Here is a 12,796-nt window from a genome sequence, read left to right as displayed (position 1 = left end):
AGTAGATATAGGACTTGGGACGGGCGGCTGGAGTAGATATAGGACTTGGGACGGGCGGCTGGAGTAGATATAGGACTTGGGACGGGCGGCTGGAGTAGATATAGGACTTGGGACGGGCCGCTGTAGTAAATGCAACAAGTATTGATACTGTATCATAATTGCACTCACAGTTTTCCAAGAAAACTAAATCTGAGACTTGGTCTGTTTACAGTTAGAGGCTATTTATACAGAATCTGTATGAAACTCACTAACAGTATTTAGAACTGACAAAAGTCTACACAGCACATGCCTTTTTTTGTATTTCCTGTTTGAATAAAAGCAGGAAATGCATTACCTATGTCTCTACTGCCATTCATTCCAATTTTAGATGGCTTTTGGATATCTCCCTGACCAAGATGGCTGCCATTTTTTTGAACCATTCTAGAATGTTGAGTGTTTATGACACAGCTTCTCCAGTAATAATTTGAATAGGATCTCTGTGGTTGTCGCTTGGTTCCTTGATCTATAGGCTATGCATCAAAGTAGCGTACGCTGCCTTGATAACCAAATATATAATCTCAGCAATTGTTCAAACAATTAACTTAACATTGTAGTCTTATAAGAATCCACCAAATGGGTATTTCTGAAGTAATAGCGATCTACTGATGCACCGTAAACACAGCTGGTGGCCGTGAGCCCTCTCTCTGTGATATCAGATTAAAATAGAACGTAATCATATGGGAGCGACTACATTGAAGCAGCATATCAAACTGGAATAATGTTGTAGGCTACGGGAATATTTGTCAGGGCCAGTTATTTTATTAATCTTATTTCGCATGGGGAAGATCTGGTAAGCTTAAAGGTGACCGACAGGCCCGGTGACCGACAGGCCCGGTGACCGACAGGCCCGGTGGCCTACTGGCAGGCACAAAAACAAGGCAATGTATATCAAACCTGAACTTTCATTACACGTAGACCTAGCTAGTATTTAAATATGCAGTTCTTTCAAATTAGCTCAGTGGTAATGTTTTCAAAGTTTCTTCTATTGCCTACATCAAATGGGAAAACAACAGATCTCTGCCCCCCCCACCCCCCTTGTCAACATTGCAATGTCACTATTTTTATCTTTTACCTGTAAGCATTTTACTGTTAGTGAAATATCATCTTTAAAAAGAATATATATATATATATTTTTTTAATTGTCATAAATAAAATGTTATTTGGGAGTGTAGAAATGCGTGGACCGGCGAGGTATCATGTTACCAAATGGTGTCCGCTGCTCAGACTCCACCCACAAGCTCTCGCATGTATCTCTCTGCACGCAGACTCCACCCACAAGCTCTCGCATGTATCTCTCTGCACGCAGACTCCACCCACAAGCTCTCGCATGTATCTCTCTGCACACAGACTCCACCCACAAGCTCTCGCATGCATCTCTCTGCACACAGAGCCTTTTGTCGGAAGCCTTTCCTGACCCAACCGACCTCTTAGTCTGCTGGTCATCAGAGCAAACGTCAAATGATTTTCCTGAATATTGCCTCTCTCTCTCTCTCTCTCTCTACTATGTCCAACACCTGTTTCCTCATTTTGATGCAGTGACGTCTCCTCTGCAAGTCACATGATGACAAGTTCCTGCCGAATCAGTGTTGTCAAAGATTCCTGTTGAAATGGTTCCCCTCTTACTAAACGCACGACGGCCTGCCATCACTACAGTGTTCTATTAGAATCTATGGGAGCATATAGGCTAGCTGTCATATATGAATATTTTTTTTTAAGTGGGAAATTGAATGGTGCCTATGCTTCGATACCCATCTAGATATGGATTTGATACATATTTGACTTCTTGTTCTCAATTCATATTTGATACTGATGGTGTTCAGGAGCTGAGCTGCATCGGTCTCCTGTGTGTGCATCCTTCGGTGTATCCTAATGCCTTTGAGTCCAGTCTGAAATCCACAGAGAAATGATTTAATACTTCACTTTACACCTCATATTTTTTAGAATTGTGCTATGGAGTAGAAAAACCACGAGTCCAACTGCAAGTGAATGCTGTTTAGCTTATTCATTGATGGAAATACCAGTCAATAGAAATGCATTTGACCAGTCATGCTTATCGGTCAATAGGTTACTTTTGTATAATTTAGTGGAATTAAATTGCTGTGTGGATTTTCGTTAGGCTTCGATATGAACTGAATCTCAGCGGCGCCCCAGCCTCTCTGACGGCGGCTCTGCCCCTCTGACGGCGGCTCTGCCCCTCTGACGGCGACTCTGCCCCTCTGACGGCGACTCTGCCCCTCTGACGGCGACTCTGCCCCTCTGACGGCGGCTCTGCCCCTCTGACGGCGGCTCTGCCCCTCTGACGGCGGCTCTGCCCCTCTGACGGCGGCTCTGCCCCTCTGACGGCGGCTCTGCCCCTCTGACGGCGGCTCTGCGCCGCTGTATTGAAAGCTCTGCTTTTTATAAGCCCAATCATTGCGCAACAATTCTGAATGCAATTGTGTGTTAGTTCATTAAACCATTTTTATTTCTCAATTGAAGCGCGGTTCCCATTCGCCATTAAAGTGCATAAGCAATGGTAGGTAGGCTTCAGTGCATCACACCACTTTGCAATGAGCTGAAGGCAGTATGTGTTTTGAAAACGGTGTATTCAGAACCCTTCACTTTTTCCACATTTTATGTTACAACCTTTTTTCTAAAATGGATTTGAAAAGTTCTCATCAATCTACACAAAATTCCCCATAATGAAAAAGCGAAAACAAGTTTTTAGAAATTTTTGCAAAGGTGTTAAAAATAAAACACTTCTTTACATAAGTATAAAGATGAACCTTCATGAAAACCTGCTCAGAACCTCTGACTGGGGGCACACAGCCAAGAGCCCAGGAGTGGATTCGGGACAAGTCTCTGAATGTCCTTGAGTGGGCCAGCCAGAGCCCGGACGTGAACCCAATGAAACATCTCTGGAGAGACTTGAAAATAGCTGTGCAGCAACGCTCTCCTATCCAATCTAACAGAGCTTGAGAGGATCTGCAGAAAAAAAGAAACTCCCCAAATACAGTTGTGCCAAGCTGGTAGCGTCATACCCAAAAAGGCTGTAATCGCTGCCAACGGTGCTTCAACAAAGTACTGCGTAAAGGGTATGAATACTTATGTAAATGTCATACTTCAGTTATTTTTCTAAAATGTATTTACAAATGTCCTTTAGCATTATGGGGTATTGTGATGTCATTATGGGGTATTGTGATGTCATTATGGGGTGTTGTGTGTAGATTGATGGGGAAACTTTTAATCCGTTTTTAGAACATAACTGTGGGAAAAGTGAAAGGTTCTGAGAACTTTTCGAATGTATTTATTTGTTTGAGCCTTGAATGTTTTACCACTTCGTATTGAGGTCTTAAGGGCTTTAAAGTCAAACCTGACCATATAAACACAGAGGCAATTAGGGAACACTTAAACAACACAATGTAACTCCCAAGTCAATCACACTTCTGTGAAATCAAACTGTCCACTTAGGAAGCAACACTGATTGACAATACATTTCACATGCTGTTGTGCAAATGGTATAGACAACAGGTGGAAATTATAGGCAATTGGCAAGACACTCCCAATAAAGGAGTGGTTCTGCAGGTGGTGACCACAGACCACTTCTCAGTTCCTATGCTTCCTGGCTGATGTTTTGGTCACTTTTGAATGCTGGCGGTGCTTTCACTCTAGTGGTAGCATGAGACGGAGTCTACAACCCACACGTGGCTCAGGTAGTGCAGCTCCTCCAGGATGACACATCAATGCGAGCTGTGGCAAGGTTTGCTGTGTCTGTCAGCGTAGTGTCCAGAGCATGGAGGCGCTACCAGGAGACAGGCCAGTACATCAGGAGACGTGGAGGAGGCCGTAGGAGGGCAACAACCCAGCAGCAGGACCGCTACCTCCGCCTTTGTGCAAGGAGGAGCAGGAGGAGCACTGCCAGAGCCCTGCAAAATGACCTCCAGCAGGCCACAAATGTGCATGTGTCTACTCAAACGGTCAGAAACAGACTCCATGAGGGCGGTATGAGGGCCCGACGTCCACAGGTGGGGTTTGTGCTTACAGCCCAACACCGTGCAGGACATTTGCCAGAAAACACCAAGATTGGCAAATTCACCAAGATTTGACGTTTGGCATTTGCCAGAAAACACCAAGATTGGCAAATTCGCCAATGGCGCCCTGTGCTCTTCAGATGAAAGCAGGTTCACACTGAGCACATGTGACAGACGTGACAGAGTCTGGAGACGCCGTGGAGAACGTTCTGCTGCCTGCAACCTCCTCCAGCATGACCGGTTTGGTGGTGGGTCAGTCATGGTGTGGGTGGCATTTCTTTGGGGGGCCGCACAGCCCTCCAAGTGCTCGCCAGAGGTAGCCTGACTGCCATTAGGTACCGAGATCCTCAGACCCCTTGTGAGACCATATGCTGGTGCGGTTGGCCCTGGGTTCCTCCTAATGCAAGACAATGCTAGACCTCATGTGGCAGTTTCTGCAAAAGGAAGGCATTAATGCTATGGACTGGCCTTCCCCAGACCTGAATCCAATTCTGGGACATCATGTCTCGCTCCATCCACCAACGCCACGTTGCACCACAGACTGTCCAGGAGTTGGCGGATGCTTTAGTCCAGGTCTGGGAGGAGATCCCTCAGGAGACCATCCGCCACCTCATCAGGAGCATGCCCATGTAACAGTATAACTTTAGACCGTCCCCTCGCCCATACCCGGGCGCGAACCAGGGACCCTCTGCACACATCAACAACAGTCACCCACGAAGCATCGTTACCCATCGCTCCACAAAAGCCGCGGCCCTTGCAGAGCAAGGGGAACTACTACTTCAAGGTCTCAGAGCAAGTGACGTCACCGATTTGAAACGCTATTTAGCTCGCACCACCGCTAACTAGCTAGCTGTTTCACATCCGTTACACCCAGGCGTTGTAGGGAGGTCATACAGGCACGTGGAGGCCACACACTACTGAGCCTAATTTTGACTTGTTTTAAGGACATTACATCAAAGTTGGATCAGCCCGTAGTGTGGTTTTCCACTTTAATTTTGTGTGACTCCAAATCCAGACCTCCATGGGTTGATAAATTTGATTTCCATTGATAATTTTTGTGATTTTGTTGTCAGCACATTCAACTATGTAAAGAAAAGTATTTAAGAATATTCTATTCATTCAGATCTAGGATGTGTTATTTTAGTGTTCCCTTGAATTTTTTTGAGCAGTGGCAATCCGACCAATGGAACATGTGCGGTGATACTTAATGAATATGATGTCAGTTCGGTTGTCATCTGAGACATTCTCATCAATGATCAAATTACATAAACTCTACAGTGGAAAGTCTACACATCAGAGTTATCGGATTCACATGGAATTGTTGTTCAATTTAAATGTTTGAATATGAAATTATTCGTGATTGGATGAAATGTCATTTTTAGCTTCTAAAATGTGAGATTTAGGTTTTCATAAGGCAGGGCTCTGCTCAATCAGTGGCCCGCCCCTGTGAAGGGACGTGGGCTATAACTTTTCAAACACGCCCTCCTCTCCCTTCCTATATAAGCCCTTGACGACAATATAACTTCCTGTTCCGAGGATGTAGGATGACGGTCCTATGTCAGAATGGTTCAGATAATGACTACAGAACAAAGCTAACATCAGCGTGAGCTTTGGTTGCGAATGGTATGAACTTTGAACTCTTATTCACTACAGAAGTGATAGCTCCTAGCCGTTGAGTTAGCAACAGCAGATGCAAACGAGGGTTTGGAAGGAACAGACAGAGTATCCCATCTATCACCCAACGACGTTACTACAACGTATCCAATTGACCGCCAGATACATTATACAAAGGACTCGGTTTGGCAACACGGCCTTCCATCTACCACCAACCTACCGAAGCTTAGCTCAGAGTAAATATTTATTGCATTTTCCTTTTCCAAATGGGCGGTAATTTAGAATGCATAAGATACTGTATTTACGATAGCACAGCTTCTCCCTGTGTTCCTCAGTCTTCCCGCTCTTTCACTCCAAACCAGACCTTTTCCTTTGTGTAACAAGCTGTCATATCTGTTCCGCCCGCTAGGGACGTTTTCCTTTATGACGTAATTTTGTAATCAAGTTATGATTTAATTGTGTGACTATTTCGTAAATAAAATAATTAAACCCAATTTTTGTATTGCTGATTCAAATTGTTAGCCAGGGTTCGTGCAGATAACCAAGAATTTACAACTTTCAGATGAGACTGAATTAAGATGACGATTGATATTGATGTAAAATATTACTAGGTCTTTAAGAGTTTATTTCGGAAGATAACAGCTCTATAAATATTATTTTGTGGTGCCCGACTCTCTAATTACATTTACGTGATTGGCTCAATCAGGTGATATTAATTACGGAGAAATTATTTTATAGATTAGCATGACATATCACTTAATCCGGCATAGCCAAAGACACGACAGCAGTATGCATTAGGGCAGGTAGCGTTATCCTCGTATCCGCCAGACCCAGATCTGTCCGTCGGACTGCAAGATGGTGAAGCGTGATTCATCACTCCGGAGAATGCGTTTCCACTGCTCCAGAGTCCAAATTTGCGGCAAGCTTTACACCACTCCAGCCGGCGCTTGGCTTTGAGCATGGTGATCTTAGGTTTGTGTGCGGCTGCTCGGCCATGGAAAACCATTTCATGAAGCTCCCGACGAACAGTTCTTGTGCTGATGTTGCTTCCAGAGGCAGTTTGCAACCGAGGACAGACTTTGTGCATCAGCACTCGGCTGTTCATCCTGTTCTTTTGAGCTTGTGGCCTACCACTTCACAACTGAGCCATTGTTGCTCCTAGACGTTTCCACTTCACAATAATGGCACAGTTGACTGGGGCAGCTCTAGCAGGACAGACATTTGACGAACTGATTTGTTTAAAGGTGGCATCCTATGATGGTGATCTCTTAAGGCCGTTCTACTGCCAATGTTTGTCTATGGAGATTGCATGACTGTGAGCTTGTGTTTTTATACACCTGTCGGCAAACTTGTGTGGCTGAAATAGCCGAACCTACACATTTTGAAGGGGTGTCCACATACTATTTGTGTGTATGAATTGCCACAATGATCTTCAAATTTATGCATTTCATTGTCTCTGCTGCTCTGGACACTTCAGAGTAAAGAAACCAATGTGTCATTTAAACTGAACTATCAGTTGGTAGGGTTTCAGACCTGTCCGTCAATCACAGTGGGTAGGACTTTGAAGGAAGTTTGTCGATTCGATTTACATTTTGAGGCAAAAAAACTAAGGGTTTCTGTCAATATGGATTTCCTGTTGAGAAACCATATAGAACTGCAGGAAAAATGGTTTTAAAAATGCACAAATTTTCAGGGGCAGGACCCCTCCCACCACACACAGATTATGCACCCCCCACTTTTATATGACGTCAGTCGTAATAAACGGACGGGTGTGGTTAGAGAATGAAGCAGGTGTTAAACATGGGCTTTGAATAGACCTCTGTGATGGAAATAGGATAGACTTCATTCAGTTCCGCACCTTTTTATATATAAACCTAGTCCACGCTCGCTGTTCACTCATCAAAGCACAGTAAAATAGCCTTGGCGCCCAACTCGGTGGCTGTATAGGCCTATGAATGATGCAAAAGACAATGAGTGAGCCACAAAAACAATGTGGATTTCAACTCATTACCACTTACATTTACATGAGACATGTAAATTCACTCACCGAAGACGATGATGAAGCATAAAGCTCTGTGAAAATAAATTTGCCTGCGGGCAACCACAGCGTACAACAAATAACACTGGTACTGAGGAGGCTGGGCAGACTGACAAACCAGCTCTTCTTCCCCATGTCATCGCTGGCTTTGACTGACAGGTGCCTGTCCTATCAATAGATCACTAGAAGATGCGAATCGTTCATTCTAGCGGGAGAAGGGTTAAACAGACTTTTCTGACACAGCGAATTGAAACTAAAATGTAAAAGGAGTTTTTTTTAATTTATGAAGTGGAAAAAGAAGCTCCCAGTGTGTCTCTGATTGGTCGTTTAGCTGTCGTCTGCGTTTTATGGACCGCAGACATGACCTGCAATCAGAACTATTGGCACGCAGCTGTTAATACTGCCCTCCTTTTTCTCCAGTCAGCAGCCGGGCGCGGTGGCCTACACCCACCCTACCACCGTGGCCAGCTACACAGTACACCAGGCACCGGTGGCTGCCCACACCGTGGCAGCAGCCTACGCTCCCACCGCTGCCACGGTTGCTGTAGCCAGGCCCGCCCCAGTTGCCGTGGCAGCCGCAGCCACCGCCGCAGCCTACGGCGGGTACCAGCCGGCGCACGCCACCGCAGACTACGGCTACGCACAACGCCAGCCGGACGTCCCACCCCCGCCTCCCCCGGTCACCTCCCAGAACTACCAGGTGGGTTACCAGGTAACTAACTGCCCAACTCTGTTTTTAATTCAACACAATGTTTTGAGTGTTCATGAACTTTTAGGCTAAAGCGTTCTGAAATGTACCCCAGGTAGATGTACCCCAGGTAGATGTACCCCAGGTAGATGTACCCCAGGTAGATGTACCCCAGGTAGATGTACCCCAGGTAGATGTACCCCAGGTAGATGTACCCTAAAATGTACCCCAGGTAGATGTACCCTAAAAATGTACCCTGGGTAATGTACCCTAAAAATGTACCCTAGGTACCTAGGTAATAACAAACAAGGAAACGGCTGGTGAAGAAATAGCGAATAGACTGTGCTTTCCCCTTTTAAGTTCCTTTTCTTTTTCAGAGGCTCCCCATTTCAGTACTTATTTTGGAGTGTCACCTTGGTTTTTAACTTAATTATTACTTTTTGTTCTTCTTCTCCAGACCAATTTTGAAGGTGTTGGACCTCAGATATTCATTTAAAGTCTGTGCCCAGATTCTGTTTTGGTTTTTAATCACAGAACAGCTGAACGATTTTGGGGGTGGGGTGTGTGTTTAAACGGTCAGCTGTGATCAAAAAAAAACTCCTTGCAATGTCTTCAATTAGGTCTAGTATGCAGATGCTGCTGTGATATTAGATCGGGGATCATTTGTTCGAATAACTCTGTTACGGCCAAAACAAGTTTGTTGCACCATTTAACAAGGGTGGGGGAACTGCCCCTAGTGGTTAGAGCGTTGGACTAGTAACCGGAAGGTTGCTAGATCGAATCCCCGAGCTGACAAGGTACAAATCTGTCGTTCTGCCCTCTGAAAAAGGCAGTTAACCCAGTGTTCCTAACTGACTTGCCTAGTTAAATAAAGGTTCAAAAATAATGTTTTTAATCCATGAACGTAGCATTAGCTAGCTACACATTTTGAGAGCAGGTTAGAGAATCAGGATACCGTACTGAATCACCTTGTTTCACATCTTTTATGTTTAAATAAGTAATAATAATAAATATGGGAGGGGAAATAATTTTGTTTTTCCCTGACAACTCCCCTGTGCTCTCCTCATTCAGGACTCCTACTCCTACGTACGGTCTACAGCCCCGGCGGTAACCTACGACCCTAAGCAGTACTACCAGCAGCCCGTAGCTAGCGCTGCGGTAGCCGTACAGCCCCAACCCACGGCCGAGTCCTACTACCAGACCGCCTCCCTTAACACCTCCTGGGACACCCCGTGGAAGAAATCCCTACCAGGTGATGGCGACTTTACACTTTTGCTACATATTCCTTTTTTTGGTGTTTTGTGTTTTTTTTTTGGACATTCGATTAGATTGACATAATCTCTCTTGTCCTTTAATAATCTCATCATGTAGGCCAGGGGTCTGCAACATTTTCTAGCATGAGAGACACTTTTTATTTTTGTATTTTCAAATGGGCACAGTCTTCTCCTCTACCCTACAACTCTTTCCCCGCGGTCCTTGGTGTTTTCTGTCAATATATTTGGTAAAATAATAGTTAATAATTAACTCTAAGACCCCATAACATTATATTTATTTCTGTTTTTTTACTCTCGGTATTAATTATTCACCGACCAAACAATGAAATGAATGACTCAGAACAATGTCAATGCTTAAATCACAACCAAAGAGAGAGGTGGGGGGGGGTGTGAATGCAAATTCCCCTTTTTAATTCTAACAAGAGAAATGTGTTGGTTAGGACTGATGCTGCACGTCAATACACACTTAGCCAAACAATCGACACCCAATTCATACAAATAATAATCATATAGTTCTGTCAGTTTTAATTTAAAGGTTTTGGGCGGGAAAGTCGGTTTCCCCACATGACTGCTGTCATGAGCATTGCTAACTGGTTATATACAGAGGGACAGATGCCGCCACCTGACAGACCAGGGCAGTATCGCTGGACATTCATTGGGTCATTAGCATTGCTAACTGGTTATATACAGAGGGACAGATGCCGCCACCTGACAGACCAGGGCAGTATCGCTGGACATTCATTGGTAGATATTGTGTTGTGTTTGGCTTTTTGTATTATTTATTTTTTAAGCCAATTGTGGCTAACCAGGGGGTGGGATCATATCGACGTGTCTGATTGGATAGTAGCTGGGATCTTTGTTTATGACAGTTTGCGATGGGAACGCATACAAAAAATCAATGTGTTTCCAGAATTGATTGGCGAGATTCTCATAGGTGGGCTGGTAGTTACTAGATCAGCCTGTTGTGGACACTAGATCAGCCTGTTGGGGACCTCTGTTGTGGACACTAGATCAGCCTGTTGGGGACCTCTGTTGTGGACACTAGATCAGCCTGTTGGGGACCTCTGTTGTGGACACTAGATCAGCCTGTTGGGGACCTCTGTTGTGGACACTAGATCTGCCTGTTGGGGACACTAGATCTGCCTGTTGGGGACACTAGATCTGCCTGTTGGGGACACTAGATCTGCCTGTTGGGGACACTAGATCTGCCTGTTGGGGACACTAGATCTGCCTGTTGGGGACACTAGATCTGCCTGTTGGGGACACTAGATCTGCCTGTTGGGGACACTAGATCTGCCTGTTGGACACTAGATCTGCCTGTTGTGGACACTAGATCTGCCTGTTGTGGACACTAGATCAGCCTGTTGTGGACACTAGATCAGCCTGTTGTGGACACTAGATCAGCCTGTTGTGGACACTAGATCTGCCTGTTGTGGACACTAGATCTGCCTGTTGTGGACACTAGATCAGCCTGTTGTGGACACTAGATCTGCCTGTTGTGGACACTAGATCTGCCTGTTGTGGACACTAGATCTGCCTGGTGGACACTAGATCTGCCTGTTGGGGACACTAGATCTGCCTGTTGGGGACACTAGATCTGCCTGTTGGGGACACTAGATCTGCCTGTTGGGGACACTAGATCTGCCTGTTGGGGACACTGATCTGCCTGTTGGGGACACTAGATCTGCCTGTTGGGGACACTAGATCTGCCTGTTGGGGACACTAGATCTGCCTGTTGGGGACACTAGATCTGCCTGTTGGGGACACTAGATCTGCCTGTTGGGGACACTAGATCTGCCTGTTGGGGACACTAGATCTGCCTGTTGGGGACACTAGATCTGCCTGTTGGGGGACACTAGATCTGCCTGTTGGGGGACACTAGATCTGCCTGTTGGGGGACACTAGATCTGCCTGTTGGGGGCCTCAGTTGTAGACACTAGATCTGCCTGTTGGGGACACTAGATCTGCCTGTTGGGGACACTAGATCTGCCTGTTGGGGACACTAGATCTGCCTGTTGGGGACACTAGATCTGCCTGTTGGGGACACTAGATCTGCCTGTTGGGGACACTAGATCTGCCTGTTGGGGACACTAGATCTGCCTGTTGGGGACACTAGATCTGCCTGTTGGGGACACTAGATCTGCCTGTTGGGGACACTAGATCTGCCTGTTGGGGACACTAGATCTGCCTGTTGGGGACACTAGATCTGCCTGTTGGGGGACACTAGATCTGCCTGTTGGGGGACACTAGATCTGCCTGTTGGGGGACACTAGATCTGCCTGTTGGGGGACACTAGATCTGCCTGTTGGGGGACACTAGATCTGCCTGTTGGGGGCCTCAGTTGTAGACACTAGATCTGCCTGTTGGGGACACTAGATCTGCCTGTTGGGGACACTAGATCTGCCTGTTGGGGACACTAGATCTGCCTGTTGGGGACACTAGATCTGCCTGTTGGACACTAGATCTGCCTGTTGGACACTAGATCTGCCTGTTGGGGACCTCAGTTGTAGACACTTAAAAAAATATATTTGTATATATTTTTTTATTCATTAGCGTTGAATGTGAACTATTTAACTTGCATTATCTACACTGTCATCACGCACAGACTTATCTGCAAAAAGTCCATTTGATGGAAACATATCTGTTGGGAAAATGTACCGGTTTTTCTTTATTTTATTTATATTTACACGGAAACTGTGCAAATATTCACATCTCTGCTTCTGCAGCTTCTAAAACAGGCTACACCCAGACAAGTCTGGCCCCCTACACCCAGACCCAGCAGACCAGGCAGGTGACGGCCATCAAGCCTGCTGTGCCCTCCACCTTCTCCATCTACCCGGTCTCCTCCACCGTTCAGCCCGTTGCCGCCGCCTCTGTGGTCCCCTCCTACTCCCAGAGCCCCACCTACTCCACCAACGCAGTCACGTACTCTGGTAAGCACGACTTGCAAGCCGTAACCAGCATGCACTACCTGCCAACTACCTACTCAACCAACGCAGTCACGTACTCCCAGAGCCCCACGTATAGTACCAACCCCGTCGCCTACTCTGGTAAGCTTTCAAATACACCTAGGGGTTGCAAAATTGGGCACATCTCCCCCACCCCTCCAAATTCCCTCCCAGGATTCCAGAAA

General features: G+C 45.9%; 1 protein-coding gene across 3 annotated transcripts in view; it reads left to right on the top strand.

The window, feature by feature from the left end:
• Positions 1-12,796, top strand: part of LOC139389427 (zinc finger RNA-binding protein-like) — a 43,721-nt gene that overhangs the window by 9,085 nt on the left and 21,840 nt on the right. The window contains exons 3-5 of one of the 3 annotated variants that reach the window (XM_071136175.1): positions 8,122-8,401; positions 9,461-9,641; positions 12,402-12,596. In XM_071136175.1, coding sequence (XP_070992276.1) covers positions 8,122-8,401; positions 9,461-9,641; positions 12,402-12,596 — 656 coding nt within the window. Of the gene's footprint in view, positions 1-8,121; positions 8,414-9,460; positions 9,642-12,389; positions 12,597-12,796 lie in introns of all 3 variants that reach the window. The other 2 variants (XM_071136174.1, XM_071136173.1) reach the window with 2 other exon arrangements.

This window comes from Oncorhynchus clarkii, chromosome 30 (assembly GCF_045791955.1).
Source record: "Oncorhynchus clarkii lewisi isolate Uvic-CL-2024 chromosome 30, UVic_Ocla_1.0, whole genome shotgun sequence".
Taxonomy (NCBI): Eukaryota; Metazoa; Chordata; class Actinopteri; order Salmoniformes; family Salmonidae; genus Oncorhynchus; species Oncorhynchus clarkii.
This window is presented reverse-complemented; position numbering and strand designations above follow the sequence as displayed.